The sequence below is a fragment of the Xiphophorus maculatus genome, chromosome 8 (assembly GCF_002775205.1).
Source record: "Xiphophorus maculatus strain JP 163 A chromosome 8, X_maculatus-5.0-male, whole genome shotgun sequence".
NCBI lineage: Eukaryota > Metazoa > Chordata > Actinopteri > Cyprinodontiformes > Poeciliidae > Xiphophorus > Xiphophorus maculatus.
In genome coordinates this window covers 23,626,026-23,650,483 of record NC_036450.1, presented here as the reverse complement: position 1 = coordinate 23,650,483, position 24,458 = coordinate 23,626,026, and the positions used below count along the sequence as shown (strand labels likewise).

The 24,458-nt window shown below is 39.7% G+C and overlaps 1 protein-coding gene across 1 annotated transcript; it reads left to right on the top strand.

Moving 5' to 3' along the window:
- The first annotated feature begins 15 nt into the window (after positions 1-15).
- lhx5 (LIM homeobox 5) lies at positions 16-23,916 on the top strand. Its single transcript, XM_023337946.1, has 5 exons — positions 16-668; positions 3,236-3,459; positions 4,302-4,579; positions 8,958-9,123; positions 22,049-23,916. Exons 1-5 carry the CDS (start codon positions 496-498, stop codon positions 22,396-22,398), a joined length of 1,191 nt encoding a protein of 396 aa, XP_023193714.1. The 5' UTR covers positions 16-495; the 3' UTR covers positions 22,399-23,916.
- Positions 23,917-24,458: the final 542 nt, after the last annotated feature.

Here is a 24,458-nt window from a genome sequence, read left to right as displayed (position 1 = left end):
CAGACACAGTGATGTGAAAGTGGCAACGTGAGGTGAGCCCGGAGGAAATTACTGGACTAAAAACAAGGCGCGAGCGATGAAGGGATTATTTTAAATAATAATATTAAAAAAACTAAACTAAACTAATAAATGAAAGATGATGTTTTAGGTGTTTGAAAGGAACCGAAGAGAGAAAGTATGGTTGGTTTGTGCATCACGCAGCCCTGAAATCTCTTCCCTCTCTTCTTCTTTTGGATTGTGGATTGGTGACAGCATCCCGACCCAGGACTCAGGACCGGAACAGTTCTTTTTTTTTCTTTTCTATTTCTTTTTTTTTTTTCTTCTCTCCTCTGGTGGATTGAGGGTTGGGGGGGAGAATCTCCCACTTTTCACCCCGGCAGAGCTCATCAACCAGGAGCCAAGACGTTGTTCCGCGTAGAGCCGCCTTGCCCCAGTCCGAGCAGCGCAGTCCGTGCAGCGGGGAGGTCGGCACTCGGCGTCTCACGGGCCGGCAACATGATGGTCCTCTGCGCCGGCTGCGAGCGGCCCATCCTGGACCGGTTCCTGCTCAACGTGCTGGACAGAGCCTGGCATGCCAAGTGCGTCCAGTGCTGCGAATGCAACTGCAACCTGACCGAGAAGTGCTTCTCCCGGGACGGAAAGCTCTATTGCAAAATGGACTTTTTCAGGTAACGCGGAGAAAGACTGGAATCGGTTGGGAGGATATATATATATTTTTTTTCCTTTTCATTTTTCTTTTTGCGTAGCTTATACGGTTAAGGGTCAAAATGTATAATTTCACGCGGAAATTTAAAAAAAAAAAAAAAATCTGACCCAAACGTAAAAGGTTATTACATTCTCAGTCATATTGGACCAAAAACAAATCAGTTTGGAACCGAAAATGTTCAATATAAAATAATTCACCCTTAAAGTCAAATCAATAAAAGCAACGCAGGACCAACAGTCAGTTGTATGCAACATTTTAGTGAAATTGCCTTTAAGAAATTATATATAGATACTCTGGCCTAATAATTCAAATCAGTGTTATATATTTATTCAGGTCAAATCAGTCCAATACAACTAAATGAAGTTCAATCTGAAACAAATGCAAAGTGCAGTCAGGTTCAGTGTATAATGCCAATTAATAAAATAACTTTAAATAAATATATGCTCCAATGTTTTTCTATTTAAGAGGAAACTGCTTTGCTTTTTTTTTTGTATTTTTATTATTATTTAATTTTTTAGAGTCCACTCTCAGCTCCTGGTGGCACTTCCCAAACATCCATTAGGCCATTAACTGGTTCCCAATTCATCCCCCCCCCCCCCCCCCCCCCCCCCCCCCCCAAAAAAAGTGCTCCAGGTAATTGGGTGATATAATATAAGTGAAGTCCTTGTTTTTGTCGCATCATTTTCTTTTACAACATGACTGTCCTACTCTTCCCAAATTGTCTAATGACATGTAAGTCGCGTCATCTCCCCCCTTCCTCCCCCCTCCATGTTTTAGTCGGGGGGCCGGGGCTGTTATTGGCCCCTCGCGCGGCCTTGGCCATCATATTACTGCGGGTCCCCATCAAGCGCGCTGGATTTAAATGGCCCAGCCATTAGCCGGGCGAAACAGTAATCACCCTAATGTGTCCATTTGTTGTGTAAGTAGTGTTGTGCCCCCTTTTTTTTTTTTTTTAAGAGGCGAGGAGGAGGAGGAGGAGGAGGAGGAGGAGGGCTGGCCATGCATGTGAAAGGCGCGCGGTGAAGCGATCCCATTGCAAATGGGGAAACCAGCTCAGATTGGTGTAAAAAACCAAAACAATGTTCCACAATAAAGGCAGCTTGCTCTCACCCCAAAGGCTCAAGCTGCAACACATTTCAATAGAATTCTGTTACAATTAATGAAACAACAACAACAACAAAACTGTATTATTTTTTTTCTCCTTTTTACACATTTGGAGGACCGGATTTATTTTGCTCTATATTTGTGCATCAAACTGATGAGTCGTCCCACTATTTAGGCGGCTGAATGTGGATTAAAGGAAGATTTCCACGCTAAGATGCTCCCCCACTCTGTTTAATCCCATAATATATCCGCGGCTACAATGTGTTGATTGTCACTAATACGTTTTTGCGTGGGGTTATTGTCAGAGCGCCTTCGTCAAAATTAGCTCCCTTTTCCCCCTGTATTATTATTATTATTATTATTATTATTATTATTATTATTATTATTATTATTATTATTATTATTATTACTGTTACCACAGAGCTCTGCCAGTAAGTATGAATCAGTTCGCAATAAAAAAAATAATAATCTTTTTTAAAATTACAATAACTATTGAATTTTATTTCATATTAATCACGTTATTTTTTTTAATTGTCCTGTAATAAGCGTTTATTATGGCCTCATATTTAAGACAAAAATATTTCATAAGAAATGGAATAAAAGCCGCATAGGAGCAGTGCTGGATCTTTATTAAATCATGCAGTACTTCACCTTGATTTTCTGCTTCAGGGTGGCCTGTCTTTGTCTTTATTTGGCCCAGAAAAACATATTGGATATAGATTTTTTTTTTCTTTTAAAAAAACAAACAAAAAATCCCATATGGGTCCCAATTTGAACCTAAATAAATACATTGAAGTCAAGCTTAGATGTCCCGTTTCACAAGCCACCACGACGCTTATTCACCTTTCACCTATTAACCAAAAGAAAGAAAGAAAGAAAGAAAGAAAGAAAGAAAGAAAGAAAGAAAGAAAGAAAGAAAGAAAGAAAGAAAGAAAGAAAGAAAGAAAGAAAGAGAGAGTCATCTTCTTCCGGCTTATGAAAAGTCATTTTTCTCAATTCCAACAACCTTAAAAACAACGTCCACGTGCGTCTTTACGCTGACGTCTTCTCAACTTGGAAAAAGAAGTGAAAGTAAGGCTGTGTTTCTGCTCCTCTGATAAACTCAAGCCGCGCCATTAGAACGTTCTTTTTGTCTTCAGCCACACCAGCTGGGAATCTTCTCTTCTGTCTAAATAATTCTGAATAAAATGTTATAATGAGTTATAACGTAACGCATGAGCCTGAACGCGACATGGAGTCGGGCTTAAAACACATTTTTAGATCTACACACAAAATATTGAAAAAACAAACAAACAAACAAAACAAAACAACAAAACAAAAACACATAATCAGCGTTTTAAATAACAAACAGAGGAATTTAATAGTAAGGAAAGATTTGAATCTGATTCGATTTATTTATGTATTTTTTTCTTTTTATGTGTCCAGGCGCTTTGGCACAAAATGCGCGGGCTGTCTGCAGGGAATCTCGCCGAGCGACTTGGTGCGCAAAGCCCGCAGCAAGGTGTTCCACCTGAACTGCTTCACCTGCATGGTGTGTAACAAGCAGCTGTCCACGGGAGAGGAGCTCTACGTGATCGACGAAAACAAGTTCGTGTGCAAAGAAGATTACCTGAGCTCCGGGGCCATTAAGGAAGTCAACCTGAACTCAGGTGAGCGACGTTGCAAAAAAAAAAAAAAAAACATAAATAAATAAACAGCTGAGCTGCGCTCATTGGCGGTCAAATTTTGTTGAAGGGGGAAGAGAGGCGGGGGCCATGAGTGAAATCGTTACAAGCATGCGCGTTTGTTAGGTCTGAGTGGCGAGAAGAGAGAAATAAAGTAAAATAAATGAGAGAAATAAAGAGAATAAACAAAGACTGGGGGTCTGTGGAGAGCGGATCCCCAATAGTTTCAATATTTACCTCCACAGAACAATAGCTTTCTGGTTTTATGCAGCGGGGAGGGAGGAGGGGGATGTTAGTGTGGCGCGTGTTGCTGCTTCTCTTATCTATTCGGCCTTAAAAAAAAGAAACACACACACACACACACACACACACGCACACACACACACACACACACACACACCCACCCACACACAGGAGGACAGTATCCAGCATCCACCCTGCATGCTCAAGCTGCTCGGTTATTTTCCGATTATTCATATGGAATATTATTGTTTATTGTTAAGTGTATTTGGTGAAAAATGAAATGGCTGCTTATTTCTTCTTTTCTCTTTACAAAAAAAAAACCCAAAACAAAACAAAATGAGCGTGAAATGGAATATTTTGTTCAAAATGAGCATCATTTGAAATTTTACATTCAATTTTCTTTCTTTCTTTTAAACACCTGGGCTAATTACAATTAAACCTCCTCCCTCCCCTCTCTCTGCCTCCCTCCTTGACATTTCGGATCGTGACCTTCCCCTCCTTGTTTGTTCGCATCACCCCCTCCACCCACCCCCCACCTCACCCACCCGGGGCTCCCTGGGGTCCCCCCCCCCTCCCCCCTGCAGTCTCGTCGTGCACAGATAGGAGTTTATCGCCGGATCTCCAGGACCCGATACAGGACGACATAAAGGAGACGGACAATTCCACATCCTCAGATAAGGAAACGAACAATATTGAAAATGAGGAGCAGAACTCCGGGACCAAGCGGCGGGGGCCCCGGACCACCATCAAGGCCAAGCAGCTGGAGACGTTAAAGGCGGCGTTCGTGGCCACGCCGAAGCCGACGCGGCACATCCGGGAGCAGCTCGCGCAGGAGACGGGGCTGAATATGCGAGTCATCCAGGTAAACTCAGAGTATTATTATTATTATTATTATTATTATTATTATTATTATTATTATTATTATTATTATTATTATTATTATTATTATTATTATTATTAATAACAGATATACGGATATATATTTATGATTTACTTTATTTAGACACCGCATTGAGACGCTGAAACAAATGCAGCAACCTTGAACCACCGGAGGTCAAATCGACGTCTTTCTCTCCGATTATTTCGTCGGCCTTGTTTTTATTTAGTCCAGAATAATCAGTTAAAAACTGAACCTGCCGAGCGGAAGCAAAGATAGAGATCATTCGAGCAAACACGACCGAGTTTCGCCGAACGTCTTTTCCACGTTTCATTCTTTGCCCACCTGTCCATACTGTTTAGACGGAAGCCTTTTTGGCCTATTCAAAGCAAATATTGTTGAACGTCTGAATTGGTAAGGGTTAGGGTTAGGGTAGGGTTATGAACCACCGTTCTGTCACATTTAAATGGTTGGTAATAATGTCATTTTTACATGTATTCACTGTAAACTTGGATGGAAGGTTGATTTTGTAACGCAGGGGCGTCTCTAGAAAGTTTACAATGGGCCAGATGGGGGGTGGGGGGGGACAGACCCCAAACTTCAAAATTATACTAGAATATATAGTTTTTATTTTTATTACATCATAAATGAATGATTAAAAAAAAAACATTCTCTAAAAAAATGACAGTTGTCGCAAGTCATTAAAACTCATCATTCAGGAAAGAAACAAATTGCAGTCGTAAAGCAAAGATGCTTACAGGACCGCTGGACCACGTGGGGGGGTTGGTCTCCCCGTCCCTGCTGAACCACAGTAGGCGAGACGGACTCACCGAGACAAAGACAAATTGGAGACAAATGACGGATTATAAATCAGTAAAATTACCTTTTAATTTTCCCGAAGTGTGCGGGACGTTTAATTGAAAGCCTCATTATCTGTAAGAGAAATGTCAAAACATGATGTGGACCATTAGCGGGGTTACAGATCCAAATTTACCAGCTGCACGCCATGTGAAATGTTTCTTTTAGGTCTATACATTATGGACCTATTTGGGTAATAATGATAAAACGATAACAATGGCGGCAATAACGGCCTGTTAATATGTTTAACCATACAAACGCATGGCATATTACAGTGAAACAGCATTTATGGGGAATAATATCTTAAAACCTACCAAAAAAGTTACTTTTCTAAACCACGTATTTAAGTAATTGTAAGTCAGTTTATTAAGTGCTAATTGCAAAATGTTCATATTATTTAACCTTTATTGTTGTGTATTTTCTGATTGTTAGATTTGTTACTTACTGTATTATTGTTATTATATTAGCTTAGATTTATTTATTTTAAAGAGGACAGTGTTTATTAGTCAACATGAATACATCATGTAAATACACCAGATTTAGCCAGAGAGGCTCATTTTAATCTGTAGTTTCCTAGCAGGTTGATGGACGAGATTAAAAAATACAGTTAACATACATAACAACATATATGACAGATTTTAATGTATAGCTAAAGGTAGTGTTGGTTACAGTAAGTATTTATAATAAGAAGAAAAACAACTCACAACTGTAAGTACATTTCATTTTAAAAGAATGATTCAAAATGTCAGTACAATTTTGATTAAATAGCTTAAATAATTTCCTAAAACAGTTCAGAGATGTCATAGTTTTTAATTCTATTATCACCGACTGTTATTGTAGCTCCTCAAAGTGATATTTTTTTTATGAAACTCAATATTTCTAAACATTTTGTTTCATTTTTTTCTGCAGTTTACATTTTCTTTAAATGTCTTAAATACATTTAAAATAGTACCACAAAAAAAAAAAAAAATACCAGGGTTCAGTTTTAAAGTTTATCCTTGAGACAAAAGGTTAATTTAATCTCGAAAAATAGAATAATCCTTTTTATTTTTTTATTTTTTTGGGCTGCTTTGGGAATGATAAAGACCATGTTTACACTGGAGGCGGCAGTTTATTTGGAAATAATACATGTTTCACAGCCATGAAATGAGAGAAAGGTTAGCCTCACTGCCTGCCAATGCTAAGAGGAACCCCAGACACAAACATGTTGTGCAACATAACACACACGCACCCCGACACACACATTGCTTTCTGCTTTCTTTTATCCTCCATGACTCACACGCACACACAGACACACACACATATACGCACGCGTGGATGCACGAGTCGGGTGTCTGGGTGCAGACTGTGTCAGGATGATTAGCACCATCTCTGCCAACTGTGATGTGGCTTTTTGTGCACTCACTGTAATTATCGCTGATTTCACAGATTTACATACCGCCCTCCCCTTTTCCCACCTCTCCGCTCCGCTCTTACTCACTTCCAGCCTGTTTCCTCCGCATCTCCACGGCCTCGTCTATATCATACACTGCAGGCAATTTTCTGTACGCGTATGTGTGTGTGTGTGTGAGACAGAGAGCTCAATCATACAGTCAATCACCAAAGCCAGTCAATAAGTCAGTCAGTGAGCCCGCCGCACCATCCCTCCCTTCATCCCACACCCCTTTATATATATGTGTGTGTGTGATTGCTCAGAGCCAAAATGGAGGCTGCGTTTCGTCATCTCCCTCCTCGTTCGGTGTGTGTTAAATACCGCAGCTCTCGACGCGGGGAGCCCTGTGAGCCACGCTGCTTCTCCAGCATGTGGATGTAATCCCTAAGCAAGGCTCTCTCAAGGGAAGCGAGAGCATTTCCATAAAAATGTACCCTACAGTTAGACGATTGTTCTCAATAAGCAGGTGTTGCCTTTGCCGCTGGAGCACGGAGAGCACAGCCTAAGTGGTTTTTGGCTGTTTCTTTATGTGTGTGTGTGTGTGTGTTGTTTTGTTAATCTGTAGCACAGTGGGATTCTGCCTCTGGTGTAGCCTAGCATGGTGCGAACATACATCATTATGCAGCATGCGATGCAAACGGCGCAAACGCGACCTGTTATGTGCTTGTAATGCAAAGAGCATTCCTCCATACGGCGCGGGAGGCTTTGCAAATTTTCAAAAAAAAAAAAAAAAGAAAGAAAGAAAGAAAGAAATAAAAAAATCCTCCTTTGTTGCTTTTCAAAGAAAGTTTATTTAAGCATATTCTCTTCCGTTTATTTGAACTTGCGGCGCGGGGGCCGTTGGGGGCGCGCACCGTTTCTGTTGCTTTGTGACTCATCTTAAAGTAGTGTAACAAAGAGAAAAACTCCTTTATAAACTGTAAAATGCAACAAAGGGTGTTTTATCTGCTGGATTATTTTTTTCTGTTTGCAATTTGTCTGGTTTGAATTTGTTGTGCTTAGGCCTGTCGCAATTAGCAAAAGATCAATTAATCGCATGATACTTTAAAAGCTTAATAATTCCCATTTGCATTAATTTTTTCTCTCTCTTTCTGCGAAAAACTGAATGACAAACGTCTTCAGTCTGGTGCTTTGGTCTCAACTTGCCATTTTTTTGAAGGACAGTTTTGTTTACAGAGATTTCATATTTCATTTTATATGTTGTTTCTGTTGCTTTGTTTATTCATTTTGGATATTTAAAAAAGTCTTCCAGTTCCAGTGATAAATGTTAAGAGAGATTTAAAGTTTACTGATCTTTGACAATGTTTTCTGGCATTTTACGGCGTTACCATTACTTAAAAAAATGGTCTCAAAAGAACAACATCATTGTTTCTCGCAATAACTAATGGGAAAATTCATTGTCCAGAAAAATTTCGCGGCAGGCCTTGTTGTGCGCTCCGGCACCGACGAAAAAAGAGAAAAGGATTCCAGCTTTTAACAGTAAAGTCCTAGTACTCTAAATCTTTTATTGTAATTAAACTAAAGTTTCATTTCACAGCCTACTGCTGTCTTTACTTTTAATCTTAAGTGTGGTTAAAAGAAAAAAATGTGAGTTTCTTGAACTGAATTAATTCATAGATCAAAGAACCTAAGCATCACAAAAGAAAGCACAAACACTCGTGCAAATGGGGGCAGAGGTGTCTTAAAACGGGATCCAAACAGGTCAGAAGTGAATCCTTCCTTTATTTTTCAAAAACACTCCTTCGCCATTTTGAATATGGCTTTTCAAGGAAGGCAGAAACTTGAGTGAAAGTCAAGGCTGATGGGAATGACGGCTTTCAGTGCAAACTCTGCAAAAGAGAGCTCAAAAAACCGAAATGGATCCGTGCCACAAAGAAAGAAAGAAAGAAAAAGAAAAGTGATGATGAAGTTGTGCATCGTCTACTTTTTCTGCCACAGATGTGATCAGGTGGATCTCAGAAGTGCGTGAGAGTTTCAGAAACAGAATCCAGGTGAAAAGATAAAAGGTTGCAAGGAAAAAACGGCCACTGATCAGCTCTGTCACCGTTTCTTTGTTGTTGTTGCTGTTTTAAGGTTTGGTTCCAGAACAGAAGATCCAAAGAGCGGCGAATGAAGCAGCTGAGCGCCCTGGGGGCCCGACGCCACGCCTTCTTCAGGGGCCCCAGGAGGATGAGGCCTCTAGGAGGCAGGCTGGAGGATCCGGACATTTTAGGACCTGGGCCCTACGGTTACTATGGAGGTAGGAAGGGAAAAACTCTTCCGCTCATTTTCACACGCTTTTTATCCGGCCTCAAGCAAACACGATCCATATCCAGGTTGAACATCTGTATCAAAAACTTGACATTATCAGTGTGGGTGGAAAGACAGGAAGACATGATATAAATGGTTTGTTGTGCTGGTGTTGTGGACGCAGTCCAATGAAAGTGTTTTTGGATATCAGACTAGTTTCCATTAGCTACTTGTTTTTGTGTTCAGAAATACAGCCAAGACCTTAATTTGACTCAGGCACACACCAGTCATTTTGTTGATATTTTTAATAAAAGGAGACTTTTGTTAATATATCTTTGTGCTTATGATTGAATACCACCTATTCAGTTGGAATCAGATACCCAGCTGCCAAATCAAAATAAAAAACCAAGCATTTTGGCTAATTACCAAAACCACAAATTGGATCAAAAAATATTTTTTAAAAAGTCCTTTTATTTGGGATAAATGCCTAAAAGGATGCACTTCTGACCATCATTACGAATAAAAGTACCACTTTTCTTTGATAAAAAGCAGCAATAAACTACATATTTCTGAAGCTTTGCTTTCCAAAGTTACTAACTTTCTGCTCTAAATATGAACATGTCATCAGCAAAGAAGTTAACCGATGCAGGATGCGTAGGAATTCAAACAAGTTTTTATCCAAATTAGAAAAGCTGTGGCTGAAATATCCAATTTCTTATGTTTGAAAAGACAAACAAATAAATGAAATACATAAATAACTAGGAGCAACAAGGGGTCTGTTTGGAAAATCCATGGCAACAGATCCGTTTAAAATGGTTCTTGGTTATTTGATAGGTATGGATGGCTGAAAAACACGTACATTTGTGACATTTTGCTAAATTGCTGACCCAGACAACTGAACTTAAAAAGTACTTTTCACTATTTATGGGTTGCATCAAATAAAAAAAGTTAATTTTTGTAGATAATCTTGGTTTCTGTGTGTGATTTGGTACGGTATGATTCGAATCTCGTCTCTTTTCTCCTCTTTTACATCAGAGTTGATTTTTGGAATCAACAAAAGACAAGAACGCGTGAAATGCGAACAAATACCGTGGCGGCAACTAAATGACACAACGTCCGTTTGAACAAAAGGTAAACGGGAAGGTAGCTTTTCATTTCAGAAAAAAACAATCCAGGATACAGGTCTCCAAAAGAAAAGAGAGAAACAAAGAAAAAAAATGTACGCAGACGCTGGTCAGGCAGCTTCTGGAATCGCTTCATGTCGCAGATAAAAGATGTGGAATAAATATTTACTCAGCATATCAGCAGTGTTCGCATACAGACCCTGCTATCTCAAAGGAATCATGCTCTGTGTGGTGTTCTTGTCAGATTAGACAAATGACAGGCCAGGTCTTAAGAATGCGATGTGAAATTTCCTCCATCTGCGAGTTGTTGCCAAGGTTGAGCCCTATTTACCTGCTAAAGAGCTGGAAAGAGTTATTGATGCTTTTATCACATCACAACTGGACCACTGTGATACTGCCGATCAGATTTTACCTGGCACTAAGACGCGTGAACGCATCACGCCAGTCTTAGCTTCTCTTCGCTGGCTTCATGTCCCATCCCAAATTGATTTTTTAATTTTATCACTTGATTTTAAAGCTTTAAACAGTTTTGCTCCAACCCTATTTAAATTGTCTCTGCTACATCCACACACCAGTGAGAGAACTTGGGTCTACCAGCCGGTTTGTCTTCGGTAGTCCAACGTTAGGGAATACTCTGTCGAAGGAGCTGGACTTTTATCGTATCGTTTATCATTTATCGTGAGGATTTTGATTTACCGTTATCACAATAAAGTTCAATTATCGATTCTAAAAAAGCTGGCTTTATTGTAAATGTTATTTTTAATGTTCTCTCTGCTGTTTGCATCAATAAATATCAGTAAATTTTAAAATATGACTAAATGGAGTTACTATGTGCAGCTTAGTGATGCAAATCACACTTCAAGTTAGTAATGTCGTGTAAAAGTCTGTTTCAAATTTTTTGGAGAACACTATTTTTATGGAGCTATGACATTGTGCCATACAGTAATAAATAGTTTTTCATAATTATTTTTATTGCTATCACAATAGCATTGCAAAATATCGCGATAAAGCTCTCAGTCCATATTGCCCACCCTTTGATTCTATCAATTCATGAGCTCACAACTCAGAACATAGAGATTTTCAAATCATTGCTTTGAACTGATCTTTTTCACTTTTCCCTTAATTGTAACTTTTAAATTGATTCTATTGGCTCTCATTGTATTGTTTTAACTACTTTTGTTTTTTTTTGTTTTGTTTTTTCTAAAAATCTGCTGTATGAATAAACCTTACATTGACAACATAAAATGTGTATGTAGCTCTCAAAGTGCATCTACCGTTGCGTCTAATTTAATCTAATTTTAAATCTAATTTTTTGTATTAGATTACTTATGCCTGCATTGCAGAACATTATGGACTAGTTACCATTATCAAGGTACATCAGAACCCTTTTAACTATCACACAGACGCTGGCGTCCTCATGAACCGATTGACTTACATTAGGGGTCCTGGAGGGCCGGCATCCTGCATGTTTTAGTTCTCTCCCTGGTGGTACCAACAACCTTCTCAGCACGTCAATGTTCTTCTTAGGCCTTCCAACGAGCCATCATTTGATCCAAGTGCATTAAACCAGGGAGAGAACTAAAACACCCAGGATGCCGGCCCTCCAGGACCCGCTTTGGGGACCCCTGACTTGAACTTAAGGGTTTTGAGGGTGACAGTTAAGGGGTTAAAAGTTTCAGGTTCAAAACTGAGATCATTCCTAAAGTTGAAAGTTCTTTTAAGGCGACGCCAGTGACGAAACGACTGAAGTTTTCTCCGGCTTTTCGAATCATAGCGTCATGCAGCGCTGCCCTTCCCCCACTAGTTCACTCCTGGTTATCAAACTGTGGTAATCTCATGCTGACCCATGCTTCCTAGCAGTCATGCAGGCAAACATAGTCGGAGAAAGAAAATGTATTGTGTAAACTCTTATGGCAGTGAACCACCTCTGTTTGGTCATTTTCAAATCGCAAAGGTTTGAAAATGTGACACTTTCCTTAGAAATTTTGGGAGTTACCTGGAAATCTATTGATAATTGAAACACTGTCACATAAAAAAAAGAGAAAGCCATATGATGTTTGCAAGTTAAACATTAATATGATATATCAGATAAACATTTATACATTTATCCACAATTATCATCAAAACGTGCTAGAGTTATGAAATTCATAGATTAAAACATGTGGCTTTATTAGTCTCAGGTTGAAAAATGTGGCATCAATAGTCCAGGTTCTAGAAAGCATCAGGGGTGTGGCCTCAAAATGTATGCAGTTAGTAACGTGCAGTTTATTGAGGATTAGCATATATATACTATATAATATTATACTTCACCAAAACAATGCTTAAAATCACTGTTACAGGTGAACCTTATATATTTTAGATTTCCAGGTTGTTCCCATAATAATAAATACATATGTGCTAGTTTTTTTTTTTTAATAACAAGTAGAAATCACTACATTGAAACAAAAAACTTGGGAGAACTTTTGTAACCCGGAAGAAGACACCACTACCGCTCAGATAGAATCACCCGCCCGCTGGATTAGCATTAGCAAATAAATCTTTGCCAAAAGAAATTCAGCGCTGGACGGACAGACAGGAATATCTGAGCACAAAACCGACCTACAACTACGGCACCGAATTAAACAGGAGAAATAAAGCAGACGCGCCTGTCATGTTTATTAGCTATATTGTTTTGATGGACAGTCGGAGCGCGCGCTGTGGTCTCCATACAGCTGCAACACCTACCTGAGGAGGCCTTGGCATTGAGGATACAATAAAGTGGAGCCGTCAAGGCTGCGAGGAACCGAGCTGGGAGGAGGGGGTGAAACAGAGGACAAAACCTCTATACCTCCATCTCTCTCTCTCTTTCTCTCATCTCGCTCTTGTCTCCGCGCGCCGCTTTTCACACCCTTTTGTGCCGCGGCGGCACAGGCCGGCCGCTTCCCCTTTATCTGAGCCGACGCCTCTCTTCGTCAGGGCTGCCGGGGTGTGTGTGGGTGTGTGTGTGTGTGTGGGTGTGTGTGTGCGGCTTGATGCTGCCGAATGTGTGAGTGTAATTATAGTCTGCGGTTTCCAACACTCCCCTCAACACATCTCACATTCACAACACGACGGGCTCTATACCCAAACTAGCGCGCGGGCCTGTTGGGCACATAAGATAATTAGCACGTGCGGGGAGGGCGACGTCACCTCTTATTGGGCGCGTGCGCAGGCAGAACACGCTGAAATTGAAATCAGGTGGCGGATATCTAACCTGTTAGGTCCTGCTTGCTCCCCGCTCCGGACCAGGATGCCAGCGCGGGGAACATATGGCGGGACTCGGAGAAATGCGAGTGCAACATCTGGGGCGAAGGGATAAAGTCTAAAGTCGATCTTGGCTCAAAGTGCTGCTGAGACAAAATGGCTTTAGTTTAACTGTAGAACAGGAGGGCGGTGAGAGGCAGAAGGCAGATGGAGGTTTGTAATTGTTAATGGAGCTAAAGCAGCAGCAGCATACAGGTGTTGCTTTAATCCTTTTTAAATGGTTTGTGCTACTTTTGGTTTAATGATGCTAAAACTCATGGAGCAAGAGGTTCTGAAATGATCTTCAAGTAGTGAAAAAAAAAAGAGATTCAAATTCAGAGTGACCATTTTAAGAGTCACAGGTGGGTGGATCAGTCCAAAATATTGATAATATCGAAACTCAGTCTGTGTTGGTATCGGCTCAATTCTAGCGTGACAAAGTCGATACTTTAGACCAGGGGTCTCAAACTCCAGTCCTCGAAGGCCAATGTCCTGCAACCTTTAGATGTGCCTCTGCTGCACCACAGCTGAATAAAATAATTTGGTCATTAAGACTCTGGAGAACTGATCTACACAAGGAGGAGGTAATGAAGCCATTTCATTCCAGCGTTTTGCACCTGTGGCACATCTAAAAACTGCAGGACATGCAGCGGCCCTCGAGGACTGGAGTTTGAGACCCCTGCTCTAGTCTCAGATTTCCTCTTGAACTTTTGTCATTTTTTGCATTGTAGTTTCTCAACTTCACGTTAAAATGTTTGGCTTTGATTTGCTCTCAAATTATAATTCTTTACACTGAGTTTCTTCAAAAAAAAAAAACAACTCAGACCATTTTGTTTTGTTCTTCTGTTGTTTTGTAGTCGTCTATAAACTTTATCTAAATTCTGTCTGTAGTTTAAAAAAAAAAAACAATTAAAAAATCGGTCAGAAGTACTTCCTAAATAGGAAGAATCTATATTATTTTAGTCTCACACTTAGAGCAGGTTATCGTTTCTGTTCTAAAAAAATATTAAAAAATTCACAAAATATGACCTACTTCAGAGATTCCTCTCTGATCAGTAAACCCAATTTCTTCATTAGGACCTTACATAGACCTCATTTAGACACGACTCAATAGTAAACATGTGTATTACATATGACTTCGTATCGGTTTTGTCTCAGGGTTAGAGCAGGTAAATTGCCTGGTCTAAAGTGGTCTAATTTCAGACTATAACATTAACCAGAATGTTAAACATTCAGTCTGTAAAGGCTGTTCTCTGGCAAGACGCCGTCTCGATATTACTAGAGACAAAATTCTGTTTGCCGTCTTTAAAGAAAACTGTCAATCGCTTGCCATGAATTGTAATTTCCGACCAGAACAGCTCCAGGTCTGCGGCAGCACCGCTGCCACCAGATTGCTAGAGACGACACGGCTCTGACGGAACGTTTCAGAGACACACGAAGAATGGATTTTCATTTAATTTTCACAACAAGAAAAGTTGTTAATATCATAACATCAAAAATAAAATCTTGAAATGGCTTTGGCACATTAATTTGCTGTGCACTGTGAGGTATGCTGATGTATTGCTCATCAAGTAAAGAGGCTTTGTCAGTAGTCAGAAAAAGTTTTCAGCTCGTCAAATGTTGCAAAAAAAAAGAAGACATTTTTAATGGTGCAGCTGGCTCTGCTCTGTGTTGGGATGGCTATAGCACAGTGAAGACAAATATAAATGTTTCACATTTGAGCCAAATTGATCCAATTTTGACTCTGAGATCTATGAGCAACTAAGATATTCTTTAGATCAATTTCCTACCAAAAAAAAAGAAAAATCTAACTGGATTTCCACTAAGCAACAAATGGGTTCAAAGGTCAGTTTTGTATCAGCTACTGTATGTAGCACAATGCTGAAGAAGACATAACAAATGTGTTCATGTGTGCAGAGGTGAGCACTGCAGAGAAAGCGAAGGGTTTGGAGCAGTAAATAAATGTTCAGGTCCTTTTTGAGTTATTAACATGACAGCTTTCATAAACGTAATCGTTTTTGCAGGGAATGGCAACACAGAACTCAACGCCAAAGGAACGTTTGTCATGTTGGCTAACAATAGCTGATATTACTATTGATATTAATATATTACAACATTTTCAGCAAAAATAAAACATATAAGACAGTTTAGCCACTGTCTACCAGCTGAACCATATAAAACATTTTAAACAATGAAGAAAAAAGTCCCATACATTTTGCCTTAATTGTAGCGTAATAGTTAAACTGCAACCTTTCTAACTTCCTGCAGTGACAGACTGTGCTGCAGTGCTGATGCCAGCTTGGATGTGAAAAGAAACATTCAGATTCTGCTTTTGTTAAAGCTGTTGCTAACAACAGCAACAAATTAAAACGCTCTTTGATATTTTCATAAACAAAGTCACATTGCTTCATTTTGCAGACCAAAATAAAGTTGGTAAACTTTACCATTCATGTCCGAATCCATGACGTACGTTGGGCCATTTTCTGAAAATCACAAAACTATTTTTTCCATGTATGAATCAATAAAGTAAAGACAATCAAAAGGTTAACATAAGCGCAGGTATTTATTTATTTTTGTTATTTGTGTTTTGTGTAGATTTAAACATTTGATGGTCACGCTGTTTGGATAGTTTGAAAAGGACTCAGACTGGTTATCCGCATGAAAAATACACAAATCTGATCTGAAAAAACCATCTCGCTTTTTTTTCCAGATTGGCAACATTCAGAGATTTACGGGCAGTATTCAGACCCAGAGCTCAGTCTATGTTTCATGATTTAATTAAACATTTCAGCAAAACATAAATTCAATTAGCGCAGAGTTGTTCTAAAAGAACAGAAAAACACCCTAAAAGGCCTGCACTGCATCTTATTATTCCACCAAGGTGACAGACGACAACAGGAAACCTATTTTGGTGAAATAGAGAAGTTTTTTTATGCGTGCTTCTTGTCAGTGTGGAATATTTACAAAAAACATTCTGCCTAATTAATTAAAAAGTTTGGCTAGCATTTTGAAACTACCTAAGTGTAATAGTCAGGTGGAATCTTTTGACATCAGCTAATAAGACTAGATCAGGTGAAAGCTGCGTATTTCTGGTTATGCCAAATTTTCTTGGACCTCTACAAGTAAAGAACAGCAAAATGTAGACGTTAGCTCATGTATCATCAATGTGTCATTTTGTAGCAGAGTTGGCTCTGATCCTATTGAGGGAAGGAACAAAACTTAAGCAGATGAAAAGACTCATGTTGTTTAAAGTCAGAATTTTATCTGGGAGTGATATATTTTATTTGTGTTACATATATTTGCTGATTAATTCACTTAGTGCCCAGGATCCATAATCAAAAGCAAAACGTGTAGTAGCCATATTGGATTTGAAGGTGTGAAATCTCAATTTATTCTACTAATTATTTAACTTAAAGGGATATTTCTATTTTTTTAAAATGAATTTCTTGCTTATTTGAAACTTCTAGTTAATATTTGAACGTGAATAAATTGTATTTCTCAATGCCGTCCTACAGCAGCACCTTATTTTCAGGTTTTCTTTTGTTATTATGACATAACTTAAAAAAGAGCAACTTCTTTTGTATTGATTTATAAATAATACTAAATATATCGTTTTGACTTACAGTGTGGGATTGATTGTACAAGAATTATTTATTTGAATATTTCTGTTTTCTTTCAAGTTACACAAAAAACATATCTGGTTCTGTCCAGTCCTCATGAGAAATATTACTAGGAATTTAATGCAGAGGTGTCATCGGTTATGAATTTGAGATGCATTTCATGAAATATAAGGTAATCAGATACTTTTTGGTGATGCTGTTGGTAGGTAGGATCTCCAGTAGCAGTCAGTCTTCCAACGAATCTGAAGAAGCCTCTGACCGAAGACTGTTGCTTGAGTGACACAATTTACCCGTAATGTTTTGTGTCTCTCGTAGCTTCGTTTCAAAGCCTGCGTCTGACACTGGATGGAGCAAGATCTAATTTTAATCTCCACTTTAGCAAAAAAATAAAATTCATAATGCCTTTTGAGAAACAGATCCGCTGCTTCTCTACATCTCAGAACTTATCATAAACCAGTTAATGAGACCCTTAATTATAAAGTCAACCGATTGAGTAATACGAGTTCTTAATAACGGTATTCTTAGAGGGACAAGCGATAATAAAGCCCCGTGTCGTCAAACCTGAACAGCCGAGTCAAAACAAAAGCTAAGACCTCTCAGGGGTATAAACACGCCAGTCAGTGTCACAGGTTAGACACAAAACATGCTAATCCAAAGAGAGGAATCCACTCACAAACGACTGGATTCTGGTAGCGAGGTGTCACTTTTCCTCGCGGCAGGTAAAGAGATGGAGCTTGAATGCTGACAAATTTTAACAGGACCGGGAAAAGAAGTCATTAATCAAAGCTGACGGAGGCGCCACTCGGAAAGATGTGGGAGGAGGCGTTGTTTACCTTCATAATTTGATAGATGATCAACTTCGCGCCGAGTCCGAATCCTCAAAGCTGACGGAAACTACAACTGCTCAACGTTTAGCTATGTGTTCACAGATCCGGCTGGCTTCTTTTAAATTCTTTTATGGATAAAACGGACAATAACATGAATGTGATTCACATACGTTTTCCCTGCACAATAGTAGGGACTTCTGTTGAGATGCTCACTTATTATAGCATCTATAATGTTGATTGGATGTTGTACAATCAAGACAATAAGAATATTTGGAGGTAAAGAGAATGTCTGGATTTTTTTTGAAGGTATCAAAAAGAGTTTTCTTACCTATTTCGGAAAGACTTTATACCATTAAATATGTATAAAAGTGGTAAAATTCTTAATGTTGTAAGGCTAACAGTTTCTCCATTTAAAAGAAATTTAAACTTTAAATCTTTATATCTGTGGAATCAAAACTCTATTAGTAAACTTTAACTAGTGTTGCACTTACCAAATTTTGTGGATAATTTCTGATCTGGATTCCTCTGAAACTATAATAATAATAATAATAATAATAATAATAATAATAATAATAATAACCAGATAAAAACCTTGCTGAGATCTACAAACTCTTTTTGAAGAGCGACCTGGCAAGATAGCAGCACCGTCTGCAAGTGTCAACATTCACATTGAACAGACAAAATTAATTTATCTGCTGATACCAATTTAATCTGACTTCAGGTTTTCTTTAGTTGTTTTATGAAGGATATCTGAAATCAAATACTGTTTTTTCCTAGTATCCATGGGGAAAGCACACCGTTCTGTGAGAGACCAGTTGATTTATAACAAGGTTTTAGTATCAGTTTTATCCCCATTGTCCTCATGGCCTCTTTTGATAACATTGTAAGCATTTTAGGGGTTTTGAGGGGTTAAAACAAAGAAAAAGCATAACTTGTCATTTTAACTTTCCTAAAGTCCTATGTTAGCTTAATGAGGTCAGGAAGTCCAGTTGCCTTCTATTTAAACACTTTGTTTTTTCATGTTTGGGATGAATGAGAATCTACTCTGACTCCAATATCGCAGCTAATTGCTACAATATTAGCAAGTGGCGAGCTTTGCATAGCTAACATTATAAAAGTATCAATCTCTTTTGAGTGATTACTAGAGAATCTTGCTGCTGGCCTTTAAAATTAGCAGAATTTCAAAGTCCAGGGTACTCCGTAACTCCGTTCAGCCTTAGTGATATTAGGCCTGTCACGATAACAAATTTTGCTGAGCGATTAATTGTCTCAAAAATTATTGCGATAAACGATAATATTGTTTGAAGACTTTTTTACACTGATTTAATGGAAATGACGTAATAATGCATGCGATTTCCTGCCAAAGATAGATACACTTTATTTTCAAAAGAACATTTAACACTGGAACTGATGAACAAAATAAACAAAACAACCAAAAATAAAATGGATTCTCAGTCTCCATTAACAAAAAATGTACTTGATAAAAACTAAACATAAAGCCAAAGTGGAAATAAATACTGCATTCAACCAAAAGAGTGCAGATTATGAAGTCTGTATATTATGTTGCCCTTCAGTAATAATTAGATTTAAATAGAGAAGATGGGCACATCGACTACCTGATGCAATAGTTCACACTACACGATTTTTTGCCCCGATTTTTCCCCTTATGACAATCTCAAAAAGTTGGTCTTTCTAAGATTGACTCTTGCGATTTCGTAACCGATCATCCTGTAGTGTGTGGTGTGTTGCGGTAGATCGTCGTGGCTGGAGCGTTAACGCAGCCTGTTGAATGTGACAGGCAGCCAATCAGAAAGCAAGGATTCCTCTCCGTGCTTTCTGAGGGGAAATTATGGAGGGGAGTCCCAAACAGCTGACACAGCGCAACCCGAAGTCCATTAGAGATGATACATGGAAACAACATTGTTGTTTATTCAACATTTCCTGCAAAGAATATAGAAATGACAAGAGGAGGAGTTGGAGTGAAATTGCTACTGCAGTTGATAAACCGGTAACTTTTCAGCTGTTCTTCCTTACGTGACGTAAATAGGTTATAATGATTTTCATTCAGTCAGCATGCATTGCAGGTAGATTGTAGTAAAGCATTGATTAATGCCTGGTTTTAAAATGAGTTCACTGGACTTGTATCCATTATTTTGTGCCCATTGTTGGACACCACAAGGCAGGATCGAGCCCGATCGAACTGTTATAGCTAGGATTTCTGTTTGCTAATGTGTGATCTGTCAGGTTTTGAAAATGGGCCGACAATCAGCCGACAGCTTTAAGATCGTGTAGTCTGCGCTGGGCTTTACACTAAAGAAATGAGGAAGGGAGGAGTCAGTGGAGAGCACCATTTAGCCTTTTTTCATTCAGTGTCATCAACAGAAAGAGAAAAAGGCCGGAAGAGACGATAATGCCGATAATTAAAATGAGGTTGATAGTTTTAATTTATCGTGCGATTAATTGATTTATTGTTTATCGTGACATATTACCTTTACATATTGCATAACACTTTTCACAAGAAATTGCCTTTCCCGGCCGAACGATGTCCGTGTTACAACCTGAATTCTTTTTTGTGAGGCTGTCGGCTGCAACTCGTCTGTCCTCTCTAACTTCCCCAATAGTGTTGTAATGTTTTGAATTTGCAAAGTGGCTGTCATTTACAAGATGGTTCATTCTCAAGCTTTTCCAGTTCTTCTTGTAGTTTAGAAGTGAGGCCAATGAAATAATTATCAGCAAGGTGACAAAGTTGACAAACTCTGTCAACGTAGACTGGCCATTGCCTTCCTACGCAATTCAACTTATTTCCCTTCAGCACTTCATCTGGGCTTTTTTTCCACTCAGCTCAATTTATTCTGTAGGATTCAATCAGCAAGCTGCAGGAGGGGTTTTAAAAGATGACGTTAATTCTCTGCGCGGTTTTAGAATTGTAGTCTGCCTGCATTTTTAGCAATGATAGCGGAGGAAGTGAACGAAGCCATTCAGTCTGTTTTGGCCAAACTTCTAAATATTGAGTTAACGTTGTTCGGCTCGGCGCTTATCTTTCTGGTTGTTTACAGCGCAGGCAATTTCATAGCAGCAAACTGGCACATTACAGACGTCTAATGTTGGCGACTGGGTAAGATTTAAAACTTCAACATGGTCCACACCTCCAGGAAGTAATCGTTTTTCAATAGCCAAGAGCCCAAACTCTACCGTACGAAGCGTAGAACAAGGGACTACACTATTCTCAGCGTAGTTCGCCTTGTAAAAGTGTGTTTCGAAAGAGTGAATGGATAATATCTGCAAAAACTTGTTGAAATAATTAGCTTCAGTGGCTTTAAACAACTAAAATCAGCAATAGGGTTCCCATCTCACGAGCTGTTAGTTTTCAATCGGTCAAAGAATTTATTGACTTATGGTAAAGTAAGAGAAATCTGTCTAATAACAACTTTACTTCAACAAACCCAAACTAATATTGTCCTGCCGCCATCAGAAAACACCGTACAGACGGTCCAACAGGGTTGAAAACTAAGTGCAAACATACGGACAAACTAGTTAATGAACTGATGGTTAGACAAAAGTGACGAAGACGCAGGCGGGGTAATTAAAAATAACACTTAGATGAACCGATAAAACGAAGCAGCTCGTAGCTCAGCTGAGAGCTGAAAATAGAGTGCGGTTTTGGAAATAAGCACGGCTTAGCGAAGCGGAGCCGAGGGACGGTGCCTAAGGCTCTATCAGACGTGACAGAGAGATGCAGTCGACGGGACCTGGCAGATCTGCCGGGGAGACTGGAATCTCATTTTGGAATTTCTAATCTAGACTCAGAAGTTTTCAGCGGGAGAATCCATCGAGGCGCACGCATGGCTGCGAGCTGAATGAGAGGGGGAGATGAATGCACTGTGGAGGAGGCGAGAGAACTGAGGTGGAGAGGTGTGGAGTTGTTTATACACTCAAATGAGGCTGTTGGAGACTGGTTGGTTAGAAATTGGACATGATCAATTTCCCCACTTAGGTAGGGGTGGAGCTGTGTGTAAAACCTCACGTACTGCTTAGGGCGAGCTGTGAATGTTTTATGTGTTTAAAGTCTGAGGAAAAATGAACTCCCGTGTTTCTCTTCACAGAATACCAAGGCGACTACTACGGACCAGGGAGTAACTACGACTTCTTTCCCCATGGCCCTCCGTCCTCTCAGGCCCAGTCTCCGGCCGAGTCCCCCTACATCCTGGGCTCTGGGCCCGGAGCCATAGAAGGGTCCGGACACCACCCATCAGACGACCAAAGGTACACGGACATGATCTCTCACGCGGAAACCCCCAGTCCCGAACCGGGCTTACCGAGCTCCCTTCAGCCGGTCCCCGGGGACGCATACGGGGGCGGACCCAGTCCCCCTTTCTCCTTGGCCAGTAACTCCAGCTACAGCGCTCCCATGTCCCACCAGGGCCAGGAGATGGGCGAAACAGGCGCCTGGTGAAAGGACAAAGTAACAATAAAAACCAGGGACCAACCATGGGCCGAATGTCTGCCCGGCTAATTCAGGAGACGTATCAACATCGTCGTCAGAAGGGGAAAGTACAGCTGAAATGTCTACAGAGAACCTTTTAAAATCAGAGACTCATCTCAACATTTGAAAAAACTGATGGAAAGAACGTAACGCGAAGCAGGAAAATTTTTATTTTTGCTGCACGGTAGATGCTCCAAAGCATATATCCCTTGCTGGGTACGGGACTGAATAAGAGATTCCATCCAGCAGAAATGTTTCTCGCCTTCCCCCTATCTTCTAATTCTCTAGGAACACATTAGTGAGAAACACCAAAGGGGGGACATGTCTAGTTTTCTTAATTTCACACCACGTTTAAAGAAAAAAATGTTGCTCCAAAGCAATTTCAATTCTCGCTTTATGTCTTCGTTGCCACTTAACGACAATTTTGGACCTCAACGCTCGTAGCCAGATGCATCCATCGCAGTCCAGGCAGTGTATGTTTAATCTCATTTTAAACATGCTTTTTTTTTTTTTTTTTTGCTTGTGTAAGACAAAACATCAAATCAACAGCTGCTGCATGACAGACACGCACTGACTTTCCCTCACACATCCTGGCTTAATGCACAAAAAGTGTTCTTGATCATAACTTGAAAGAAGGATGTCTGCACTATTATTCAAAACACGAACACAATTATACAGACACTTGTACCCTCCTACACACATGCACACACACACACCCCCCCCACACACACATCACACCCATCGAGGCGGCCCTGATAGTTCTGCTCCGCTCACTGCTTCACCTGACCTTCCTTTTGTTACTGTCCCTTTTAAAAAAACATGTTTTAATGGAAATGATTTTCAAAAGAACATTGAACCCATAATGGAGAATGTCCTTCAGCAGCTGAGGTCTCCTTCCTCTAAAGGCGGAAAACAAAAGAGGGGGCAGACAGCATCTGTGACATTTCGGCTGTCTCCTCCGAGGCGCGCGTTGCCATCTAGTGGTCGCCTTTTCAAAGCGCACGGGGTCTCAGTTTGACTTGTGCACCAGAGGACAACAGCCTTTCAATATATATATTTTTTACCCTTTCCTCTTTGGTAATAGTTCACGACCAAGTCTCATCAGGGCTCCTGGGTTCTTTTGTTTGTTTGTTTTTTTGTTTTTTAAAGAAAGTTTAACTCCATTGCCAATTTCAGCTCAGTCCTTCCTCCTTCGATGCCACCTCTGAGTTTGCTGTACTGTTGTTTTCAGATCATTTTGTGTTTTCTTTTGGACATTGTATGAGATCTAGAAAGAATGTGTCTTATCTCCAGAAATTCTTGGTTACCAACTTGTGTGTGTTTGTGTGTGTGCGTGTGTGCGTGTGTGTGTGAGTGAGTGCACGTGCTCGGTGATTGTGTGACTGCGTCCTGGTTTAAAGGAGCATAGGGAGGACTTGCGGGGAGGATGGAAGGGGCAAGGCTGTATTATTTCTATGTAAATAGCACTGATAATAAAACCTCTCTTAAAACGTGAAAATCTGTTGTTTTTTTGTTTTTAGTTTGATCTTTTCATTTGTAGACATTTTAATATGCCGGACTATAATTTGATGCTGCGGCTATGACCTACCTACCGTTTAGCTCGGCCATTAAGGTCTTAACAAGAGACGGGATAAGCTTGTTAAATGTAATGAAATGCTTTAAAGCTAAACACCCAACATCATGCAAAGCAGTTTCAATTAACTCGTCCCTATCAACTGTGATGAATAATTGCAGGGTAATGCGCTTGAATTAGGCAAATTTTCTTAAAGGTCCAATGGTTTGTAGTGTCCATTCTAGGTAAAATTACATACATCATATGTTTAAGGGGTGGCATTATTAATTTTCCAGACACATAGTGCCATTGTGTAGCACAATAAAGTAACCATGGTACCTCCAGTTATAAAAATGGATACATATATCAAATATGACTTAAAGAAATTTGACTTTGTAATTTAAAGCTTTGAAATTGGGCCTCTGTCTCTTTAAGAAACTCCTGTTGTTCCTGAAAATCCGCCTTCAGGAAGTCATCA